We start from the raw sequence: 26407 nt of genomic DNA, 5'->3' as shown, positions 1-26407 counted from the left end.
CAATTCTGATTCACACAGCACAGCCTGGCCTGTTATCACACGCTGCCCTTCCTCATTGTTTTTCTTTCATATTTGAAAGTTTATGAGATGTTTCTGGGTTGTGTTTTTTCGCAGGGTTTTAAGTAAGCACTGAAGGTGCTTCGGTCTCTGGCTCTTGAGTGGCTGTGAAGTGTTTGTGACAGTTGCTAAGCCAACACCCTCTGTAATGGCCCGGCAGAGTACGAACATACACGTGTACACACACTTGTGAGATGGGGACATCTGACTGGTTGTATGGATGCTGACAGAGCTGTTTAGGCGATGTAGATTACTGTCGCCTCACACTGGAGAGGTGTCGTCCACCGCTGCCTGATAAGAGGCAGACTGCCGTGGACTAATTGTCTGTCTGCATACGTGTTGAGATGAAATGACCTGCTTGGGAGAAAAGTGGAAAAATTCCTGCAGCAAGTGTCAGTGGATGTGCTGGAGACCTTGAGCTGTCTTACAAGTCCATGATACTGTCTTAGGGATATTAACAGATGACTTAAGATGGGAATTTTCTTCAGTACAGACGCTGAAGTGCAAGTTCTATACATTTGTAGGAGCTTCTGTCCCCTCCCAGACAAAGTGCCTGATTCTTTCCTTCCAAAATGTAAAGACATCTTGTTTTATTCTTTTTTTTTTGTATAGAGCCGATCTGTGTATAGGTTGGCCTATATAATCAGCCAATGTCGGCCAATAACAGATACAGTATATTGCTATCGATGTATGTTGCCCGAGATGCAGCGATACGAAAACTTATGGTTTTAGAGATTATAATGCAATAATATAATGTAATAATAATAATAATAATAATAATAATAATAATATGTTGGTTGGTTGGTTTGTCAGCAGGATTACACAAAAACTACTGAACAGGTTTCCACTAAATGTGGTTGCAGGATGGATCTCGGCTCAGAAAAGACCTCATTGGTCAACTTTTGGTGTGGATCTGGATGAAGGGAGGGATCCAGGAATTTTATGTAATAGACATTACATAAACATTTTTGTTTATTTCTCAGGAAATACATGGATGTAAAATCTGGCGTATTTAGGTGGCTTGTATTTATGAATGAGTACAATTTGCTGGGATCCAAATAAAAATTTGCATTAAGCTGATTTCAGTTTGTATTATTTGATATTGGATTAGGCTTGATTGAATTAAAGAAGAGGTATGTGCTCTACTGACTGCTTTACCAACTGTTTTTATAACAATTGTTTAATGAAAATTTCAAAACCTTTCTGAAAAAAAATTTATATATGGAATATACACGTGTAAAAATAGCTGCAGAATTCAACATGCTGAAGATGTAAATCACTTAATTGTTCTATTGTGAAATAAATTAGTTAAACTGATTTGAGAGTTACACAACCAGTAAATTACAACAAGTAGGTTCATTTTTGGATCCAGAGTAAAAAAAATACATCTCAGCATCATAAATTAGTGCCTCATTACTGCAGTCTTGTGCACTTATCATTTTAGTGCTGCATGTCATGGAAGCCCATGAACAAGCACCTGTCACTGTACGATCCCTGAAGCACCTGCTCCCTCCAAACCTCCAATATGTCCAGCACTGTTAGTGAGTGGACTCAGTTGTGAATATGGCCCAGATATCTGTTCACAGCTTATGGCATTACATTTGGGAGATTAAAACAGAAGAGCAGACACTGTGATTCCACAAAACCATCCGAGCCACAAATGAAATGAATATAATGAATAACTGTAAGCAGGGAAAACAACTTTGAAAAAGCAATTTGGCATATTGCATACGCCGGGCCACTAATGTAATGGTGGGAATGTTGTTGATGGCAGTGGATGTCACACAGAGCCATGTAAGGCGAGGATGAGCGGTGGGGTAATGCACAATAACCCGGCGCATTAACCTCCAGCCTTCCCCTCTTCTCATTTTAATCCAGCAAATTCCATTATTCCCCCTCGCAAGTCCATTTGCTTGTACAGGAATCCTACCCTGCTGCCAACCTCCTTTTATTCCTGCTATCAGTGCTCGTATAACCTGCTCATGTCTCCAGTGTTAATCTACCACCGCTGGGCCTCAAGCACTCCGAATAAAAACACAGCTCCAAATCCGCCACTTTGAAAAGGCTACTAATTGCACAAAAGAGCGATCATCCCCTCAGATGGGTTTAAAGACTTAAAACAAACAGATTAAAGCACTAGTAAAGTGATAATGCAGGTTTCACTGTAATTTAACGCATAAAAGAATAACAAAAGTGGGGCATTCTGCGCTTAAAACAATGTGCCATTACGCACGCCAGACACTGCCAAGAGCCACACAGGCCATTGACCTAATATAGTGGCATCATATGAACACATGAAGCCTGAACAGTGCCAGGCATACCCATATCCATTAAAGTGCTTTACACTGGGGCTGCATTTCCTCAGTAATAGAGACCAGAAATGCAATGAACTTTAAAACCCTCTCTAATAGGGCAACCTTTAGTGTTAATCCCTAAATGTAATTTCAAGCCTGTGTAAATGTGCTGGAATGCACTTGTTTGATCACTGGGTTGATGAACCAAAGTTAGCTCTGGTATTGTTCAGCCACCATAAAACAATGAAACACTTACAAACAACAGCCAAAGTATTTTTTCATTTCTCATTTCATTGTTATGTAAAGTTGTGTGTTTTATAACACTTAAATAATTGGCTTTAAATTGGTAAGTCTCTGTATCAAGCTTTAGTAGTTTTTTGGTGCCAACCAAAATGGGTTGTCAGTTAGTAACACAGATGTCAGTGTGAATGATGAAGTGAAAATGAAATGTTTTAGTTTAGTTAACTTCTTCTTGGCTAAATTAATTAATCATGCTAATTGTAAATTGTATGGTATATTTTATGAAGCCAAGGGTCTTGCACAGCAGATTTGTGTTGAGAAAAAAATAAACAGTAATGCCTTTTAGAGTTTTGTAGAGAAACATTCTTTCATTATTCCTTGGAAATAATGTCTCATATTGGCACTAGCATCAAAACATTTTTTTTTGATGGAGGAGAAAACAATGCGTTGTTTTTTTTTAAATACAGGCAAATGACTGATAAAGAGCGAGAGTTGGCATTTAGTTATTAGTAATTAGTCTCAAAACCTGTGCATTTAAAAACCAAGTGCATGCATGTGAATATATTTAATTGATAGTCAGCAGCCTTAACAGTTGATTATCAGTTAATCGTTTTTTCCATTAGAGGACCACTGACGTGATCTGTGTTCTGCTCAAAATCTGAGTAGACTACATTAGAAGTTAAAAGAATCAAAACATAAACACAAGTTATTTTAATGCTAAAATAAATAACACAAAATAACTTGATGTAATTGCATAGCTACCTTCATCCCCAATAACAACAACTGAGCCCAAGAAATTCCCACCCATTTTGAGGCTACTAAATGGCGAAAATGTTATTTATATATATAGTTTATATCAGTTTGTATAGAATGCCTTATTGTATTTTGTTGAATTGCCAATAATTGTAATTTAAGTACATTTTCTTTTACCAGTATTTTGTATTTTAAAAAAATATACAGTATATTTGATAAGCAAGAATTTGTTATTTGTAACAAAATACTTTCTGATGTATTTGTGCCCATTGTGATTGTTGGTTAATGCATTTTTATTCATTTAATTCCTAATGGCCATTATTAACATCCCTATTTTGTGTGTAATTTTTATTTTTTTTACTATTTTGTTTGCTTAATACAAGTCATATTAAAAGAAGTGCTTCACCGCTAGGAAGATATGCTTGCATAAAACTGGGCTGTCTCTGCAGTAGAAAGAAGCTAGTATTTTTTAATTTGGTGATACATGACCAGAGAAACAGAGAAAGGCCTTTGGTATTCTTTTTTGCTCAAGAGGTAGAAAAACCTACAACAACCAACCGCGTTAAGTGGTGCTTGGTTTTACCTTGGAGTCCGTTTTGAACAGGAAGCAGTAAGTTGGTCAACTGGTAACAAACAACATGGTATTACAGCTAAACAGTACACCAAAATATGTTTCTGAAAACAACATCTTAGCCTAGTTTAGACAGTTTGATCAGAGTTTGGTGATAAGCCCCTCACTTGATCTGAGAGTACGTCTCTCTCCTGATCCAACTGACATGTTTAGTGTCAGTTGGCGATTCCTTTGCCGGCAAAGGTGTCGGGGGCTCTGGGTGCAGGCAAAATGGAATCTGGTTGAAAATCGGGTAAATTCCTGTTTAAATGTTTAGTCTAAAAATACTGTACTACTAGTATGAGCATGTAAACTGGTGGTTTCTAACACCCATAAATCTGGTGAGAACAAAGGTGAATGATTTGAACGTTTACTTAGGCCTCTCATCTTTATCCTTTTATAATCGTGTAATCTAACACGGAAAGTGATCTTGGGAGATTGTAGGATCTGTTGGAAACACTGGTGAGTGTTTTATAAGCGTAACAGCCTGACTGGGACAGAGACATCACGGGTTTCTGCCCACTTGGCATTAACCCGTATCCCCAATCCTTCCTTGTTGGCTCTGTCACAACCAGTGTAGGCAGCTCATTTGCGATGCCACTGGGCCTTTTACTCTGTGCTCAGTAGATTTTACTTTGTGGTTTGGCTGGAGCTTCAACCACCAGACCACCCTTGTTCCCCATGCTCCCTCCCTATCGCCCCCTGTCTCTTTCTATGAACGAACCAGTTTCACATAGTTGGAAGAGATTGTTTTCTTACAGTGTGAACAGATACATTTGTGTCATTTTTCAAATCTCATCTTTTTTGCTTCATGGTCATTTCATACTTAAATGTGCAGAGTACAGATAAACTTATCCCAAAGTTATTAAGACCAAATACAGGTTGTGTTTCCAGATACACACTTTACATCAGCCTGCAAAAGGCATTAACTAATGACCTTAAAATGTGACACTTGAGATTACAGAAGGTCCTATGGCCACAGGTAGAAAATCTTGGATATGTGGTTTTAGCTTAACCTCAATGTCAATCTGTATCATTGAGCATAACATGGGTCTTTATCATTTCTCTCCAATTCAGTTAATTAAAATAATGTCTTTCAGTTGGCAGGGGAAGCCCAGGAGCTGTTCTCGGTGCGCCATGGTCCTGTGCGAGCTGCTCGCATTCTGCCAGCTCCTTATATCAGTGAGTATCTTCAGCACCTTAACCTTGCCTAAATATTGATCAGTTTATCTGCATACTGTCTTAAATTGGTTATATTGTTTTTAAGTGTGCCAGACTTAGGGTTCTTCCAACCTGTCATGTATATTCTAGATAATCCTTTGTTGTAATATTAGTATTTTTCTTCAAAAACTGTATTGGTTGAATCATGTTTAATATGTTTGACATCATAGTAACACCCATATTAGTAAAAATGAATTTTAGAAAGTAACTTTAAGTAACTTTTTTGGCAAGAGTTAGGTGAGAGGATGAACCTACAGCCATCAGCTGGGTAGCTCATCTTATTTCGAAGATGGGACACAGGGGGAGACGGTCAACCTTACATCTTGTTTGTTTACTTGGAATCAAAACCAAGGAAGGGATATGGCAGAAGAACACATTTTCTTTGTAGGTCCTCTCAAATGTTTTTTCAGGATAACTTTTAAATGTCTGTCCTGGAAAAAACACTTTGGTTAACTTGACTTCGGCATTTAAGGTCGACACTTAAAATAAAATTTTGTATGGCACATCCTAATGCAGTTTTGGCTTGTGGCTGTTCTAAGTGGTGCTGTATCATTAAAATTAAAGAGTGCTCCATGCTGCCTCATCCTAATGTTAAAGTCAATCTACGATTAGTGTTGGCCTCCTCTCAGTCAGCGGTGGCAAGCCTCTAAGCCCTAAGTCAGTGCTTTCTGCTGCCAAATCTCTGCTGGAAACTTCTCACCATACCTTCACTGTTCTGTTAGCTGTCTCTCTAACTCCTCTACTTAATCTTCCCTTGAAGATTCTTTAATTTTTTGGTAAACATGCATGTTATGGATTCTGTTGTCATTCTCTGCTTATACCATTTCTTTTACCAGAACTTGTCTTTATCATACTGTTGCCAAATTTCTTAGATTCTCAGCATTAAAAATGAATCAAACTTTTAGATGTAGGACTGTCTTATAACAGTAAGGCCTTTTTTGTAGCAGACAATTTTTGCAGGAAAATTAAACAGTCATACTGGTGGGACATCTTAAATAGAAGAGAAAGAGATAACAATTTTTGGTAAATATAAAATAATATAATACTTGCAGATGATGTGTTGCATTTATAGTAAGTGTCAAAAGTCATTCGCGGAAAGTAGCAAATCAACTAACATAGGAAGAATTGGACAAGAAAAGAGTAAGAAATGTGGGTACGTTAGTAACAACAGATCATCATTAATTTACTGGAATGCATTGGCTTTAGCAAATTGAAAAGTGTGCAGTAGCTAAGCATTGATGCATCCATTATCTGATGAGCTGTTAAAGGAGCAAATAATTGAGTTTCCATTCAAATATTTTTATACCAATTTTCAATTTATGCATTAAAAAGCAAAATCAGAAATTTTAAATATAAAAATGTCTCAGAGAGTTTTTTATGCTTGGTTGAGTTTAGGGCTGGGCGATGTCTGCTGAATTGGCATATGACGATGTCTATAGTGAAGCATCGTGATGGACGATGACATCGTTGTTTATGAATTTGAGGCAGCACGTCTCCTCAGTGTTGTCGTAAGGCAGCAGTTGTGTATTAGCTCACCACTGTAGTCGCCGCTGTTTCCCACCATTGCTCTGACAGGAATCTCCAACTGTCTCACCCTGCAGAGGAAACTATCTCCCGTTACCGCCGACATACATCCCTGTGCCAGGTTTAAAAGCTTTTCCCATCCCCGCACCACATGTCCGTGACTTAGCTTTGTTCAGCCTTGTATGCATGAAACAACATTGGCTGACTAGCTAAGGAAGCTGAGCTAAGAAAACTGTGTATAAAAATGGCATGACTCAAAGAAAGAGCGGCCCGCAGGAAGAGAAACACTGCTGCCACAAATTTAACCAAGTGTCTTGGGTTCGCCTAACTGGCTGGTTTGAGTTGGCTAAGTGTTGTATTGATGAGAAGAAAATGCAGTATGTGCAATGGAAATGGAGTTATCAAATCGATTACGATTCATTCACATTTCCTTTTTCCGGTTTCAGAAAGTCAGTTAAAACTTCTGCTAAATTCATATTGAAACTTGACTAATGAAAATATCATGTCTGCTCAGTTTAGTATTACATCATTATTGTGTTATTTAACATAATTTGGTTGCCACGACGGTCTGACAAGCTTGATAACTAGAAAAAACGAACAAAATTAAGGATCATGCACAAGAAATTTAACATGCACAAGATTGAAGTGCTTCCTTGAATTCTAAAAATGAGTCCTGTCATAATTTTGCCATGATAGAATGTCTATTAGATTCAAAAATTATTTCTGTATCTCATAATTTCACCCCCAGTGGATCTGGAAAAACTCTGGCTTGCTTAAATTGTATAAACTAGCAGAGTGCAGAAAGTGGAGTTAATTGTGCCATTAACTGTACAGGTGAAAAGCCTGTAAAAGTGCCCAGCGGCTGGCACTAAGCACTTACTCTGAGCTGATTAATAAAGACCTACCCAGCACAACAGTATTGCCTACCTGTGATTTAGTGTGGCTGGTAATCAAAGGTAGTATGCTGATAGTGTCACTACCTTCAATAACTTTCACAGTTTTGTTTTTTACTTCCAGCATTGAGAGATTATAGTTTTGAGTGATAGCTCAGGCTGTAAAGTATCTAAAAACAAAAAAAATAATGCTAACAGTGTGCAATTGCCAGACGAACACAATCTTATATAGGGTAACCTCTTAGGTATACATTACTAGTGATGGCCATTACTAGTGATGGCCTCTGCGTCAAGTCCATCTGACTTGACACAGGGTTGCTACATGAGGAAAATATCGTCTGAAATGTGTCAACATTTTAAGAAATTGGAGGACATTAGACAGAACATTACTGATGTGGAAAACTATTGTAATTGTGTTCTCATCCCTAAATATATCCCTAAATGTCTGCATCTATTCATTCTGTGTCTACATTTTCTTATCATATTCATTGCTCTATCAGCAACATTGAAACATTTGATTCCACTTCACTTCAAATAGTGAAGTAGTCACAGTAGTGACAAACCTCAATGCATATCCTCAATGCCATGGTGCTAATGCTTTAGTTGTTCCATTGCTTAGATCCTTTCCGGACATGGAGTTTATATTTCATCTCTGCAGGTGTCAATCAGTGCTATGAAAGCTGCCATATAGCTCTGCTGGTTTGTGGCATTTTTCTGGTGAAAAAATCGCCTTTTTGTTCTCCGGCCATGTTCCGGTCTTTTGTCAGATTTCAACAACATACAATGGCAGCATTTGAAGAGCGCTGGAAGCCGATGAAAGCAAACCACAGTAATAAGAAGCAGCAGATAGCCCTAACACATGAGGGGAGCAGTTCTCTTGGTAGCAAATAAATATGAATTGTACTACTGGAGGGAAGGACACTGATTGCAATCTGCTAGGGCGCAAACAGTGTGGCACTGTGGTGAGCCATTAAAAGGCCAATTGTCTGGGATGCAAGGCCGTGGGTGGGCGGACTAAGAAAGACCCAAAAATAGGTGTTGATTATAATAAGGCAACGTTCCTTGTTTCCTAGACTAGAGAAGGAAGTTCTGGTTTTCCAAAGGGAGAACATGCATTTATCCACATCCTCTTTGGAGTTTACAACCTATGATCTTCCGTTGTCTTGGAAAATGAGGAAACACTGTTGCCTTGATTGATAACAAATGAGCATTGACGAAATGTGAATACATGTAATAATATGTACTGTAGCCCTTTGTGCCCTTTTTATCGTACGTCACTTCACATTAGAGCTACACCCGGTGCACTCACTCCCACACTGTATAAGTCATTCTATGAGGTTAAACAATAAGCATATATTGTCTGTAATGTTTCAGGCCATAACACTGGCAATCAAATCAAAGTCTTTCTATTCATTAAATGTTGCATTTTTTCCCAGAAAGTTTATTTTAGTAAATGTGCCATTCCGCTAAGTCTCAGAGAGTCATATTTATGTTATGGCTCAATATCTTGACTTGGAATGATGTCCGATGACAGAAACATGAAAGAAGAAAGAACCCTGTTGGGAGTGTTAAAGGCTTGTATGGAAGGCACAATTGCTCTCATGCCATACCACAGGAACTTGGACTGATTACTGTAAAGCCTCAAATTACAGTCCTCAAAAGGGTAACATCTTCTTCAATGTAAGTGCCCCCATCCCCTCAATCCCCTGATCCGTCTTCAAGAATGAGACAATCAGGGAAAATATGGGATCAGTCCACTTAATGCAACATGTTTTCTCCTCAGTTTTATAAATATGCCTGCTAGGTTTTTAACATGCTGTAAGTCCAACCTGAAACCCGAGAACAAACAGGGAGATTAAAAGACGATGTTTCTTTTCAGAAGAACATTCAGAAGATTTCTCCAGCTCATTGTAATTCTGTTATATATTATTTTATTACATTTTCTATTCCTATTTCTAAGTTCCCTTTGAAAAGATTGCATAGTGCAGGACCAGAAAAGAGGAGAACACCAAAGTCTTCACAGTATGTTCACTCCACATTTTAGCGTATCCACTATAAGGCCCAAATTTGGTAAAAAAAATCTCCACTCAAAAATGTTTTGTGACCATAATTGAATTACAGGGCAACAGTAGTAATGTAATCAGCACGTTTCCTGTCATGGTAATAGGCTGCCTGTTGAATGAGGGTGGGCAGCATGAGAGGCCTCACATATTCCTTTAAAGAATGTCCCTCTTTGTTGTGTGCAGATCATTCTGTTTCTCATCTGCCTCTTTCTATGACTCCTCTTCCTCCTCAGGTCCCCTGAAGACGGACAATTTTGCTGATAAGAGGCCCTTGCTGGGGGTTTGCAAGAGCACAGGGTCCTCTGGGTGAGTTCACTAATCATGATAAAGCCAACCTCACCTCCTTTCTCAACCGGATCTTAGATGCTTTCAATGTCTGAAGGTCTTTGCTTTCTGCTATGTGCTACTGTAAGTCCTGCATAATTAGATTCCAACCAAACACTACAGCAATTGCAGCCACCGATGAGCACGCCATCAACTAGATGCGAGTTAATACTCCTGCAACTAACTATTACAGTTAATTGATAAAAAAAACTTTCAAACATATGTAAATAAACAAATGTAAAATACACAAAATACCATATTTCCCCCAGTACATATAGCAATTAAGACATACCTTTGGGTTATATGGCTAATTTGAAGAATATAATGTGTGTTAAGCAAAATGTGTTTCAGAAAGAATGTGTCATTTTAAGATTACTATACTACTATAACAGTACTCCATGTTGTGCACTGTAAGAGCTGTTAAAACTTCAGTCACTGGTGACTATTTAAGCCAAAATCTAAATCCACCCACCCAACCCTATCCCCATAAAACTGCACAAAGGCTATGTTAGACTTAATAAAAAGGTGGTAAATAATGGCCATTCTGGCTGAATTGTTGTGTAGTAATTCAGCATATTTTAAAATTATGACTTTGTGGATGTCATATAAGGTGTTTGACCAATAATTAACGTTATGTCTAGAGAGAAGACATACTTTTTTGGGGAGTTGTTTGAACTACAGAAACACTCTAATTATACAGGGTTACTGAGTGGACCTTTTTCCATCACGTTACAGAGTTAGCGTTATGTGAAGAGCATCGTTTGTCAGGAGGTGAAAGCTATGGTCAGCATAGGCTAAAATGTTTGGACAGTACAGTTAGAGGAGGTAGGACAGATTTTTATCGTCGAAACTTAAAGAATCAGCCTCAGTGTCTGAGCACACCCAAATGTTTCACATTCACACACTCTGATTTAGATAAAACTAGCAGGCAGAGGTGGAGAAAACACATGATTGGAATTTGATGGTCTTCATTTAAGCTGATACCAATCGACTATAATGCGCCCCTATTGGCCCCAATACTGATCCTTGGGATTGGCTTGGGACAATTTTGGGGGAAAACTGTCATTAACACTTCTTTAAAAAAACGCCAACACTAAGCTTAAAGCTGCTTTGATCTTTTTTTTCTTCTACAGGCTGACATGCTGTAAAACCAAAACAATTAGCTGAAAGGTTTAAAAAAAACCTCTGGAGTTGAGGGGAACTACAGAGTTTGTAGTCTTTGTGGGTTCATCACTAGAAGCAGTCCTTTTCACATTACACACAGTAAGGGTGGGCGATATATATCGTTTGCGATAATATCGCCATTGTTGTTTTGACAATGTGCAAATTTCCATTATCGAGTATTTAAATTACTTCGCCAAAAATATTGAAACGCACGCGGAAACTCCTCCACTTAATACACGGTGCAGCAACGCTCTCTACAGCATGGCAGGATTCGCCCCACCCCTCGACCTCTTGCCTTCGACCTCTGAACCCCGAGACGTCTCATAACAACAACAACAACAACAATGGCGGACTACGCGCTTGTGTTCGTGTTTCTTGCAACTTACTAGCCTTGTAGTCGAGTGTGAGTGGCAGCAGCAGTTCGACCTCATTATCGATCCACACAAACGAATCTGGTTTCCTTGCACAGTCATTTTCGTCTTCTTCTTGTTGTGTTCGGTTTCTCCATCTACTGTCTGTTTGTTTACAGCACGCAAGCTTTTTGCACATGCTCCGTCTCTTCTTCTCCGTTTTTGGTGAATTTCAAGCGCCACCTATAGGCCTGGAATATGAACTACAGCGTTTTCAGTCGTTTTCAGTGGATCGTTCTGGACGCAAATATTCTTGAAACGATGCGAGGAAGATGGAGGAAAAAAAGATTGTTTTCGTCCGTGTGGACGAAGCCTCAGTCACACGGCTAGTGGGCCTACGTGATCACATGATGTAATCACATGACCTCTCGCTAGCATCCTCCTTGCAACAGTTTAGCAGCGCGTGGTGATGGTAGAGAGAAAATCTAAAGATGATTTAGAACATCTTTAGAACAACGCATGATGATTTTAAATGAGTTTTTGAGCGCTCTCAGCGCTAAAAACGCGTTTGGTGGACACAAGCCCTAACTCAGACAATTCCAATCACATTCTAAAGGATATCGACTGATTATCGTTATCGCCAAAATCCCAAAAAATATCGAGATATTATTTTTTGCCCATATCGCCCACCCCTAACACACAGTCGTTTGACCCATTGTTCATAAATATTGATCAGACCATCTTTAATTTGATTTTGTTTCTTGGATGAACGATTGCAACATATGCTACGTAGGACTGCTTTACAATATGATGGATGCCATTTGGAAGTGTTTGAAATAGTCCAAGGCCAAGAACTCCGCGTTCATGAAATGAGTATTGTCTGTTCTTGTTGTTCAAATTTGAAATCTCATCTGTTCAGTTCACAAACTCTGACTATTGAAAAACAAGGGGCATTTACTGACAGCATTTCAGATGTTGACACAGCGAGGCAGAACATGAACCTGTCTGTCTGAATCAAATTGAGCATTTGTTTGAAGCTTGAGAACATTAGAAACACATTTCAATGTAATGCAGTCCAGTACAACACCACCACTAACCGACCTCAGTGATAAATAAATGGTTGAACTAATACCTCTTTGGCAGTATTAAGAAAATCTGAACATTTTAATCTTACTAAATGTAGAATTTTTGGCAGATCTGTTGTATTGGATTGCGTTAAATTGTATATGTGCACTGTAACTAATTGTAAAATACTTTTATTGGGTTAATTTCAGGGGAACTATCCTAAAGGACAGAAACTACAGCAACCTCTATGTGCTGTTGGAATGACACATCCTCATGACATTTTGTTTTAAAAAGTGCAGAAGGGGGTGTAAATTGTTTACTCTTTGCAATGTTATAAGGCACAAATCCTACATCTGAAAGTAATTTTCTGTTAATAATAAGAGGCATCAAAGAAAACCCCACTTCTTGTTGTGATCCCTTCCCGTTTGCACCCTGGAGCTGAGCCTGTGATGTAGGTTTAGTGACTGTGAATCATGGATTCTCAGTAGCAGTATGGTAAGACATGTAGCAGTACCTGAACACCCCATTGGTAGACTAAAAGGGGACTAAACAGATGCGTAGATCCCTTGGATTCTCAGAGTTGGGACAGGGAATGTCATGCCTTTGATTAGTAAAAGAAACCGAATTTCAAAAGTGACAGACCCCAAGGCACCTCTCCATACCCAGTCCAATCCCTCCCCTCTTCCCCCTCCTACATTTACTTACGGTGCTCTTCCAGAGCAACACAAAATTTAACTCAATATATCCTCCCGGGGAAATGAAATAAGGAAGTCTGTCTTCAGCTGGTTCTTGATGGAGACCACCTTCTTGATGTTTTCCAGGGACTGCCGCCCCTTTTTTTCTGACGCCGTTGCCTCTGCTTCTGCTTTTCCTATGTCCTCACTGACACTGAGACAAGCAGCGTTTTGACGGTTTGGCGCATCATCCAGGCGTCTCTCGACACTAATGCTGAAAACATGCACTGTGTTGAAAAGCAGAAACCCTGACCTCTGGCTGAATGGCACAGCCTGGTTCTTCCCCCTACAGAAGTGCTTTGTAAATAACACTCTGGTCAAAGAAGAGAAGGAAAAAGGCTTCCGGGTGCAGCACAGTACTTTCCATTGGGCCTGTTCATAAACTTACTAAGGTCCTCACACAATTTTTAGCATATAATCATTTTGAAATAACAGATTTTGTTAACCACCAAAAAGGATGCCGTCTTGACACTTAAATGGAAAACAGATTGGAGCCTTGGCCGCTACAGCGGTGCTGGTTTAGAAGTTGGTTCAGTCAGCTCTAGGCTTAGATTACAAGATTTGCAAATTAAAGGAAAACCAGAGAAGGGAAAAAGCATGTGTGCTGAAGCCCTGTACTTGTGGATTTCCAGCCAGGCACACTCAACATAATTTTATCAATGGAAGGGATTATGCTTTAAGTCCAAACAATGTAGAGATCCAGTGATTTTCTTGACAGTAAAGCTACATATGCGTCTCTTTCACTCTCTGCACCAGTGCCAGTGGGCTGTAGGAATTAGTTAAGAATGCTGGTGCCATTGCAGACCTTGGTATGTCTGCTCACATTTCTGGAAAGGATTTGTGTTTCCTTCCCCTTCTTGCTGTTGTTATTATTTTCGTTCATTTTAATTACATCCACAGGTATTAAAATTTGGAAAGTTTAAGGCTGCTCTTTCTGAATAAATGTAAATTTTATTGCTAATGCAGAGGCAATTTAAGTGTTTGTGGGTGTTTTGAGTGGACATACTTATTGGGCAAAAGTTCAGTGATGAATGAGTGTGCTTTGTTCTCCAGAGTTTGGGAACTGTCGGTGACATTTCCAACGACCCCCTCACAGCATCTCTAGATCCTCAGAGGATGTGCTCCCTTTTTTTCTTTTAACCAATATAGTCCTCTTTCACCATGTCGATTACTAATGGAGGGGCTATTTTGGGGGTTCTGGCTAATACAGATGTATGTGCTGAGCAGAAATCATGGTCACCTTTGAGGCCATGGATATTCTCATTTACAAAAGGCCAGCACAATCACTGGGCTTTTTTCTTCCCTATGCCTTGAATGTCACCACTATCATTCCTGTCTCATACTTTCTTTTTTTATTATGCCTCCGCGCTGGCATCAGACGTGGCTGTCCCTCTGTTCATCTGTCCCATTCTTGTGAATGTGATATCTCAGAAAAAGAAAAGGGAGGAAACTGAATTTCTTTAAATTTGCCGCAAAAGTCCACTTAGACTTGAATGAGCTGATAAGATATGGGTGGTCAAACATCAAGCTCACTGTGACACATCCAACGTTTGGACAGTAAATTTGCAAAGGGCTTCAGACTTTATCGATTTCTCCATTTTCTATCCTTGAGGTGCTTCATACTGCCAATATCCATACAGGCTGATGTGCAGTGATTACACTTTTTACTCTAGCATGAGTAACATGTATCTGCATTATAGTAATGGCATTAGGTTATGTGTACTTGATATACTATCTCTATTCATTATAATTTTAGGTGCTACCTCTCACCCCTCACATTTGTTGTAAATTCCATGCAAAATCAAATTATCAAACATAACAAGGACATCTAAATTTAAATCTGCTTTCAGTCCTGTAGTGAAATAATGCAGGTTATTAATTACATGGTTGCAAGCAACAAATTCCACTTAGCTCACGCACACATACAAACACTTTTGATGGCAAAAGCCCATTGTCGCACTAAGCCCTTGTGTTTCAGTGCATTTTCATGACAGGTTTTGCTCTGTGGACCGGATGTATCCATCTTCTAAAGTGTATTAAATGGAAATCATCAAGCATTTGTATAAACCTAGGCCCCAGATTAAGGGGATTTGGAGAAGTGATGCTTTTTATCCACCATGAGGTTATGGTGTTCTTCACTGTCACATTATGACCACCCATGGGCACAAAACGCACACATGCTCATGCTATCCAAGCCTACTGTATGTGTAGGGTAGATGCAACCTCAGGGAAGATACCCTTGAGTCTATGTATATATATAATTTCTGCTTTCACGGTCATAATTTGATGTGGAGCTTTATGGATTGTGTGTCCATGATGATGTCAATGTTCAGAAAGGATCATACCAGAGCAGAATCCACAGACACTAGTGATCTTTTCTTCCTTGTTTCCAAGTTTTTCTTCAATTTGTGGGCAGGAATTGCAAGTTCTCCACAGAAAAAAACGGTGTGTATGAAATCGTTCCCGGACCCCTTTTGTCATGCCCTGCGTGGCAATGAGTGTGGCTGTAAACTGGTCTTCCACTTCCACTTTTCTTTGCCCCACAGACACACACGCACACATACATACTCAGTTGCTCAGTGCATAGGCAGAGCTTTGGGGCTCAGGCTTCACTCTGGAGCGTTTATTTTGACTTGCATGTCTGTTTTATGTCTGTCGAAAATGTGTTCTGCCTCGCCAGTTTTCCCCCTTGAAATAGGAAGTCAGATTAAACTCAGTAGTACTGGAAGTGGTGCATATAAACACACCCGACAGGCTGAATGATTAGTAATGACTTTTCAAACCTTTACCACAAACCCATTCCCTGAACCAGGCCTTGTTGGTCAGAGCAGTTAATATTTTATTTTAATAGTGTTTAAACCTTTCCTTTTGCTTTACAGTGAACTAAGTACACAGCATTACAAATGTAATTTTCTTCAGAAGTTGGATGAAAGATAACAGGGCGTTGGCTTGGTTAAGTAACTCTGGTAGTTCCATATTTATCTTGTGTCTCAGAGTAAGCCTTAACTCTCAATGTCTGAAAAACATTTAATGTGTTTTAGGAGTAGAAATGTTTTATCTTAACATGGGAAATTACTTCCATCTTGATCAGAACTCCAAAGGTGACCAAACATATTTGGAGCTGCAAAGTGATGAAGTTCAGGCACATATCTTAATCGATGAGATGTTTAGCCAGGTACTGGTGTGGCCTAGGGATGCCAATGTCAGTCTGTTGGTTGGTCCAGGCTAAAGAATCCCCAGAAGATGGTTACTACTGACCATGCAATTCAATGACTTTTAATCTTGAGCCACCAGCAGGTTTACATTTTTTGGCATTTTTGGTGAAATGGTGCAACAATGATTGGATAGATTGCCATGAAATTTTGTGTTTGTGGTAATGGAGTGCAGTGGATGACTTTTAGTGACTTTGGTTATACCTGGGTGTAAATCACCAGAATAAATCCAGGATATTTCCACACTACTGATTAATTCTCAAGTCCGGAGTAAATATCCATCTATATATCCATATTCAGCTTTTTTTAGCTGCTTGCCATTACCTTCCTACGACGGAGTATTAGGGCCACATTGAGGGAAAAAAAAAATCACAAACTTCGAGAATAAAGTCGTAATTTATGAGAATAAAGTCGTAATTTATGAGAATAAAGTCGTAATTTACGAGAATAAAGTCATAATATTACGAGAATAAAGTCGTAATATTACGAGAATAAAGTCGTAATTTATGAGAATAAAGTCATAATATTCTAACCTGTTGTTTTAGAGGAAGACAGTTGGTAAAATGAGGGCCGTGGAGAATTTTGTGGAGTTGTACTTTAGGATAGGTTTCACAAACAAGGAGATGCTTAATCTTTTGGCACACCAGCATCATATCATCATAAGTATTAGGACTTTAAAAAGAATATGCAAGAAAATGCATCTTTTCTGGAGACATATCTTTTAATAACTTCACAAGTAAGTAAACAGTCTCTTCATACAAAGATCTGCAAGTGACCTCAAGAAATCCAATGTCTTTGGCTTACTTTTGTAATCCATGACAACCTGATCACAAATGATCAACACATATGTTCTGTAAACAATAATAACCTTGCCTTGATCACAACAGATCAATACATTTTCTGTAAACAATAAAAACTTTGGTTTGATGCAAACACATCAATACATTTTTCTGTAAACAATAAGCAACCTGTCAAGATCAACATACTTCTGTAAACAATCTGATCACCTATTTGTCACAACCATTCAATCGACCTACTTCCGTTTTAAGTACTTCAACTTTTTTCTCATAAATTATGACTTTATTCTCATAAACTACGACGTTATTCTCGTAATATTACGACTTTATTCTCATAAATTACGACTTTATTCTCGTAAATTACGACTTTATTCTCATAAATTACTACTTTATTCTCATAAATTACTACTTTATTCTCGAAGTTTGTGGGGTTTTTTTTCCCTCAATGTGGCCCTAATACTCGTCGTACCTTCCTGGTGCTACTGTTAAAATGTTTAGGAAGTGCGCTTAAACAGAAAAGGTGATGCCTCGAGGAGGTGTCGAAAGATGATGATAGGGATGAATGTTTTCACTTTGCATTGAAGGTATCATTAAATCGATGAATCCATCTGAATCGATGGATTGTAACACCCCTAATTATACCCTGACTTTTTTTAGTTTAAGCACCACCAACAGGCCAAAATTTACTTATTACATACTTTTTTAAATACCTCTACACGTACTTGATGAAACAGGCCAAAACCTTGTGATGACAGTTATGGCTTCCACACAATGAATCAGAATGACTTGGATGATCCCCTGACTTCTCCTCTAATACCACCACGAAGTTGACATTTATTCTTTCAGTGAAATTTCCAAACAAATATTGGATGAATTGCCATGAAATTTGGTTGAGACATTAATTTCCCCCTCAACTTATATCCTTGGAGGGTTGCACATACCCCCATGTCAGCATGACTGCTGTTAGGTACTGGGATGAAATCCTCAGAGCAATATTGAGACCTCATGCAATGCAATACAGTGCCCGGCCTCATGTGGCCAGTGTTGCAACGTCATGTATCAGTGCATCCTACGCCGCCAAGTACCGCCACAGACTGTCCAGGAGCTGACTGATGCCCTGATCCAGGTCTGGGAGGAGATCCCCCTGAAAATGATCCGCCAAGTCAACAGGAGCATGCCCAAATACGTCATTTTGTTCTCAAGAAATTATACAGTGTACAACCATAAAGATTTTTCACTTGAATGATTTGTTCATCAAGATCTGATGTGTGATTAAAGTGTTCCCTTCATTTTTTTAAGCAGTGTATTTCTCTGACTTTTCTAGTGCCATCGTCAGATCAAAATTGTAATTTGTGCAATACTTTGGTTTATGGCTGAAAAAAGGCAAAACTAATAGCATTCCCATCAGCCTCTGTACTTTGTGTTTAGTGCGAATTAGCAAATGCTAAAATAAGATATGCACATGATTAGGGATGGGTATCGTTAGAATTTTATCGATGCTTCCACTCTTAATGATATTTCTTATCGGTTCCATTCTTTATTGGTATTCTTATTACTATCTTTTTAATTTTGAGATAATTGCTTTTTAAGAAAATATATTATTGTAAAACAAAAGAATAGTTTTAGAACTGGGATTGGATGTTTCATATAAAACTTTGTTTCTAGAGCAGCAACAGTCATAGTTACACAACACACTCACTATAAACTCAGTGCTATCTCAGTGAAAACAAACCTAAACTGTCCATAAAATAATATTCCTGACATCAAAAATACTAAGTGACGTCTATTAAGACTGAAGAACACAGACATCGATCAGTATCAGTCTTCCTCTCCCAGCTCAGGTGAATCACTGATAATGCTGGTAGAGGAAGGAGGGGCTGGTTTGTTTCCACTAGTAGCAAAGTTTAAGATACAGCCACATGACAAACTAAGCTAAACAGTACATAAAGACAGCTTTCATTTTAACATAACAGTAGCTTCTCTCTATGTATTTGCTATTAGCCAAGCTAGCACGCTATGTTTGTGTAAAACATAGCAGTGGTGGATGCGAGAATGCAGATTAAAATATCTCTTTCTACATAACTAAATGTTTATGCTGGTTGAGCAGGGGTAAAACAAAAGTACTGCCATTTTCCTCACAAAGGTTTTATTGCCCCTTAATTAAATAAACCAAAACGAAAAAAATACTGGTGAAAGAACTGTAAACGTTGGAGCTTTTTAATGCTACGGTGTTTAATAATTTAACCCCTGGGGGAGTTTAATACAGGGTTTAAGTACCCATCCCTGCACATGGTGAGCACTAACTTTGTAAATGTCAGCATAGCCTGCAGACAATTTGCCTAAGTACAGCTTCACAGAGCTGGTAGCATACAGTAGCTGTATATTCCATGATATCTGTATCTGTCCAAGTATCTGTTACCATACCACAAGACTACAGAGCAGCTTCTTTCCTGATGCTGTGAGACTCCTCAAGTCATCCTCCACACTGCATTGTATAAAATAGCTTTTTTTCCCCCCTGTTATGCAGCATGAAGGGAATAAACTCAGTTTCGTTTTACAACCATGGTGTTGTAAAATGACGAATAAATTAACCTTTACCCTTGTCTATATTTACCTCTGTGTGGCTTCTCACACAGAGTAGCCACCCATTGATGGTAACCAGCACTGACACAATGCTGTAGAGACAAGGGACACTGTTTGTCTTTAGCCCTGGCGGAGGAAAAAGGTGGGTTTAGGGGGTGGGGTTAGTAACAGTGCCTCCACGATACAGAAGTATCGTGGAGGCACTGTTAGTAAAGGCTGTAAAGTGATTTTTCAGAGCCAGAATTGTTAGCACCTGATAAAATAATTCTTAAGTCATCTGCATTGTAACACATAAATGTTGTACCCTCCTGAAAGCTGTCCTCCAGCTCATATCCATGCACAAGCAGATAAAAAATTAACTCATCACATGTCTAGATACAGCTTTAAGATGTCACAGCAGAAGAAAGAACTCCTGCATGACCAGATGTTTCTTGTGTCAAGTGCTTCCACTTAACTCAGACAGAACATTGGCACACGAGGCTAAAATGGCTAAAATTGGATCTAATGCAAGCTATGGTTTTGGTAATGAATATTAATGTCCACTTCACTGCTGTCGGAGGAAGATGGAATAAGCTGTATTTATGGACTGCATATACATAAATTCACATGTTGAATTTCTTTTTATTGTTACACTATTTGTCATTCGGTGGTTTTTAAAGTTTGGCATTTTGTTTACTATTGCCTTGCCTTTTTTTTGTAGCCTGTAGAGTATTATTTGGTTTTGTTTGCGGTTTTATTTTATACAATGCAATGCTTTCCCTCCTCACACACACACATACAGGGCAGTGTGTTCCCAAAATGCTGGCCATTATACTGCATGTGCAGTATTAAACAGGGAAGGAAATGTATTTCTGGCAGCTCTGCAGACATGGAGCTGTGGTTGAACTTTTTACCCTAATTACTTTCCTACTAATGCCTGCAGCTTGCTGGAATCACTGTGGCTCCCTCCAGGCCCCCAGCAGGCTCTGATGTGGCCGGCATTTGTTGAGTATTGGGGGGCTGGGTTAGAGCTGAGAATGGAAGGAGTGGGAGTTAAAAGCAAAACAAACAACAGTGGGGAGAAAGGAAAAAATGTTGCAGTGCAGTTTTAATTTTCCAGTTTTCATTGTAGTTAATTGTAGTTGCAGATATTTAATGTCTTTACACACATGTATGAAAGGTCCTTAAAGTGCTAAGAGTATATCAAATTTTAATACAATAATACCATGACAACTACTTGCCTTTCTTGTAGCAGTGAAGAGTTTGTGTCACATTGTCTAAAAGCTTTTTCAGAGGCTTTCCTATCCTGCTGAGAACACAATTCTGGAGAGAACTTTGAGTACTTGTTGGATGTTTGCATAAAATATTGCACATTAGCAATGTTGATCCTAAATTTCTGGTTTCGGTATTCAATAGGCCCTATCAGTTGAACCCCAGTGGAAATGCTTTTCTTCAAAAGTTCAACAGTTGGAGCATTTGAGTTCTCTCTTTCAGCAGAGCCAGCCTTGACTTCCCAAACCGAGGTTGTATTTGTTTAGCATTTCCACAGCATGTAATTGTCGTTCGTATTTGGGGAGCTCATAAAACTGTTCACTGTCGGAAATGTGGTGACGTCCCTTCCTTGTAAATGAATTTATTTGCCTGCTTTTTAATTCCTCCTCAGGCTTCCATCTATGCTTTCCACAGCCACATGAAATCTTGTGGTTTTGATCCCCTGGTTTAGTTCACGTTCATAAAAAGATGTGTGCAGATTTTCTCAGCCAGAGGGAAAGTGCTCATGGAATAAGCGCAGCATTGATGTGAAAATTAAAATAACAGATGTCAACATGTTTCATCAAAGACGAAGTCCACAAACTGGATTGATGATAATGGCACAATAATAAGACACGCGCCATTCATAATGGTGTGTAATGACCATTGTAAACAGTTGCATATCTAAAAGTAAGACTCACACATGGTTGTAAAAGTCCCATTAAACACTGTGTTGTTAAGAGGTTTTCCAAATCTGGTACAGTGCCGCACAGTGGCAGAGCAGTAGGAGAGAAAAATGACCCAAGCTGCTCGAGATTTCTGTAGGTCCAGTCCAAAGGGAGATGGATTCATCAGGTGTGCCCTCTGGTTGCTGTATACCATAGCAATTTTGGACTGTTGAGACCGTCACTACAGTCAAATCTGATCATTTTCTCTTTTTGTGTTCTTCATCACCACTTAAAGAAAGATGTCCTTAGAGCAGGCTTGATGATGTTTAAAATCTATGGATACTGGAAACAATAAGATGATATCTAAAGGTGAGTGATACAGTGCTTTTCTACACAACCTTTTTCAGCAACACCAGCGGGGCGAGAAGTTGGTAATTCCACTAAACATTAAATTAATTGCCATTCATTTTATACAGACATGAATGATGTCAATCCCGACTTAAATGCCTCAACAACTATTACTATAAATTCATTACCATGAAATTTAGTACAGACATTCATGGTGCGTAGAGGATAAATTTCAATAACCTTTGTTCATCCCCTGACTTTTCATATACCATCACCAGCAGGTAAAAACTTCCTTGTATCTAGTAACATATCTTCAAATCTTTTTGCCAGATGCTTACGTATGTAAGAAAGTATGCCAACGACTTACAGGCTGGACACACTGGCTGCGTGAGCAGTGCGTGTACGTTCATGCTGGAACATCTTGCTTTTCATTTCGGCGTCCATGTTAATAGATTGGGGCAATGCAGCTCACGCGTGTGACAAGCGAGGCTGCACTGGGGTGTCATCTAGAGATTCAGAGTCTTGCCTATTTTTACACCGACACACAAGCGGTTCTCTGTAAAAATAGACCTGTAAATGTTTAGTGTCATTTAGCAAATGCTGACATGGCAAACTAAGAATGTAAACATGGTAAACATATGGATGTGAACAGTGTCACTGAGAGGATGATAGCACGCTGATGTTGTCATTTAGCACAAAGAATATCTGTGCCTGAGTAAAGCCTTGCTGACCTGGTAGCCTTGCTTCGTCTCGGGTTTGTTAATCAAAAGTTGTTTTCAAATTAATTAATTATTTTCTTTATAGAATTCAGCCACACAAGAACTTGGACCAAACAAAGTAGAGACTAAAATGGTACTCAGTAGAGTACATGCCTCGGCCAAGGTCCAACAGTCACCTTTAATTCAGTCAGTCTTATCCAAAATCCAACTTGATAGCCCTGTATCACTCAAACATCCATAATACTCAACCATAATTCAAACTCACCAGATCTAAGATCCGCATCAAATTGTACTAACTCTTAGAAACCAGCCACCTAATAATGCCTGTTTTTTTTTCATGCATTATTCCTTGAGAAATTAATAAATGTGTTGAAAAGACCCCTATCTCACAATGTTAAAGAAAGAAATCCTGGATCTGTTCTTTTAACCAGATTATACACCAAACATTATCGGGTCTACTCTGGCCCAAGACCCATCCTCCATCCTAGTTTTGTGGAAATCCATTCGATAGTTTTTGTATAAGCCTACTGACATGGGTGAAAACATAATCTCCTTGGCAAAGGTAGTCAGGAAAATTCAGAAAAAATATTATTTAAATCAGAGAATATCAATGAATAAGCAAAAAAGACTGAGAATCTGACCAATAATTAAAGGTAGAGAGAAACATAGTTGATTGTTGATTCTAGTTCCCAGACAATCAAATACCGATGCTATAGGTTAGAAATTTGGGCCAAAGAAGATGTTTTATTATCAGCTTGAATTTTGTGTGTCCCTATCTGGCAGGGCCGCTCCATTTTCTTCTTAATTTCTGAAGTAGCATCTTGTCGTATCAAAGCAAGTAAATGAGCCAAGCGTCCTTTTCTCCATCTCCCTCATTTTGTTTCCTTTCAGACCCAAGGGCCAGTTTGAGTAATAGTAATTGACACATTGATCTAATAGGGCCATCATAATAGGCCTGTTACTGAGCTGGGGAATGGTGCTCGGCGTCACCTTAACATGTGCAAGGACTGACATCCCGCCATGATCCATAATGATAATTGTGATTTAGTCTTGCTTTCAACCTACGCCCCAATGTCCCCAGCATCAGGAAATCTCATTACATCTGCCCCTGCATTGCCTCCATTAGAACTGGGTCATTTGTTAAAATACTGCAAAAGCAAAACAATTGAACCCTGTGCCATTTTGATTCTATAATAGCGGGTTATCATTGTCCCTTTGAATCAATTCCAGGGGCCCATTTTTCGGGATAGAGCTTTGAATTGGATTGATTGGTCTCTGATAATGCTGAAATCGATGATGCAGCCGCCTGAAAGTAAATTATCGTCAGGTAAAATTTTTGTATTAATCTTAATGCCTGTATTCTTGATTTGTGATGGTTTAAGGGGTTTTGAAATGTCGACAGAGATGTTCTGGACCATCGGATGGAAAAATGAATTAGGGATTGCTCAAACTTCTGTGGCACCTCTTTTATCTTCTCCAGTAAGCATTCACTGGTTCTGGAGGGGGGAACACACTTGCACTAACATCCAAGCAGTGTCTCATATTCACGTGCACGCACACGCACACACACGCACACAAAATACATGTGCAGTCTTGGAACAGTGTTTTAATTCCAGGCCTGGGCTAAGAGATCTGAGGGCTCACATGGCGTTGCTGTCCAGCCACTGGCTGGGGAAACATACAATAGCCACATTAGTTTGTATCTCTGCTTTTAAATGTCTGTATGTGTGTGCAAATGTGTATACATGTGACACACACACTCCCAGCATGTTTAGCTCATGTATCAGTCATCAAGATGGTTGTTGGGTATTGTTGCAGCGGTTATTTTACCTTGCATCTCTGGGTGTGTGTTCCTGCCTTTGTCTGTGGTAAGAAAAAATAATTGTGTGTCAAAGTACCGCCTCTGATGTTAACTAATTGTGTGTGTGTCAGCCGTGCTGGGTGATGGAATCCTGTTTGTGCCCACGGTGTCAGCTGCAGCTCAGACTCACGGTCCTGCATCAACTCAAGACTATAGCAGATTCTTGACAAATATGCACATAATTCACAGACAGTGTTCCATAGGATAGTGTTGAAACCAGATTATTGTAGGTGGAGAATAAAGGTTCATTATGACTGGCTGTAAACGCTACGTGGAACTACATAGAAGGATTACCAATGTAACATTTTGTGACAAGCCTTTTCTGTTTTCATTTAAAATTGGCATTTTAAAACAAAAAATTATCTCGATCCAGACGAGCACCTTATCGGAAGTGATGTCACCTATGATTCACCTACACTGGGCTTGATTGTGCCGGTGTAAACAGGAAGCTTATACCACGATTACAACAAAATTAGTGAGTGTATGTGGGTATTGTAAAAGCAGGTAAACCTGATGAGCATACCGTTCTTTTTGTTTGACTTTTGTGTCATGTACGTTGTCAAGAATGCATTGGAAAAACAGGAAACTGTAGAAAGCAGCAGATCATACCTCATGAGTTGACATACAGATCATTTGTTTTAAAAAGTCTTAATTAATGCATTTCCAAGAAAAAGACACATCATTTTTCTGGATCTTAGGAGTTAGACAACCCCTGTTCTTTCTGGACTCTGTTGAGAGTTGCACATTTGTTGTACCAATCAGACAGCTTACGAGCACAGAAGCCACTAGCAACAGTTACTTTTAATATCTTTTGTTTCAGTCTCTTTCAAATTTAGCGCCAAACTGCTTGAAGAGAGATGGCTGGAAAGGTATTAACAAGCAAGTGGCCAAAAGTCAATACACGTCATAGAACTGTGCCTGACAAGGCAAAAAAAACAAAAACATGTTCACCCTGTATTGTGTTTTCATCACAGCTGATCAAAACCAGAGACGATAAAGACCCATGACTATTGCAGTCATTTGATACAGGAGAATATGTAGATTATACACATTTACATTGAAGTCAGAAGCCAGATGTTAGCAGGATCAGTGGGCTTTTTGTAGAGGTCGATCGATTTTTCAGTTGGGCCATATTTTTAGCCTAATATGGCCCTTATTACAGACCTATTTCAGGAGAGAGGAGAATTAATAGTACTTTTGTTGATATGTCTTTTTATCCATTTCATTGACATTTGATTTAACATAATGACCATTGTTCTACAGAAATTGAAGCCCTTAAATGTGTTAGTCTAACCACTAAACAAAGGAGGAGGAGCCACCTTAACCCTGCATGATATACATTTGTTTTTTTATACATTTTTCAACAAAAATGCAGAGAAATAGGTCCAATAAAAAAACGTTGAGCCTCGTCCATGGTCTTTAACCCTAACCCTATTATTTATATTCTTCATGTTGTACTGAAGAATATGTCACTCAAACTAACTTCTCAGTCTCACTCTCTTAGAATATTCAAACTGATTCTTCAGACTTTGGCTCTTCGTTAGCTAGTGCAAGTACATACAGAACAACTTACACACGCACAAGTCTGTAGAAAGTTACATTGTTTGGCATTTGCTGTCATATTGAAAGAAAAACTTGATACTTGTAAGGCACAGCAAACACTGCACAAATACACCAGTCCACATCAAGACACCATG

General features: G+C 38.9%; 1 protein-coding gene across 3 annotated transcripts in view; it reads left to right on the top strand.

Annotated features, from left to right (window-relative positions):
* Positions 1 to 26407, top strand: part of bcas3 (BCAS3 microtubule associated cell migration factor) — a 372855-nt gene that overhangs the window by 9790 nt on the left and 336658 nt on the right. For all 3 annotated transcript variants that reach the window (XM_084350099.1, XM_084350098.1, XM_084350100.1), the window contains exons 6-7: positions 5055 to 5136; positions 9889 to 9961. In XM_084350099.1, coding sequence (XP_084206225.1) covers positions 5055 to 5136; positions 9889 to 9961 — 155 coding nt within the window. The remainder of the gene's footprint in view (positions 1 to 5054; positions 5137 to 9888; positions 9962 to 26407) is intronic.

The sequence above is a fragment of the Pagrus pagrus genome (assembly GCF_965226575.1).
Source record: "Pagrus pagrus genome assembly, chromosome: 4".
NCBI lineage: Eukaryota > Metazoa > Chordata > Actinopteri > Spariformes > Sparidae > Pagrus > Pagrus pagrus.
The sequence above is the reverse complement of the archived record's forward strand: the minus strand, read 5'-3'. Positions and strand labels throughout refer to the sequence as shown.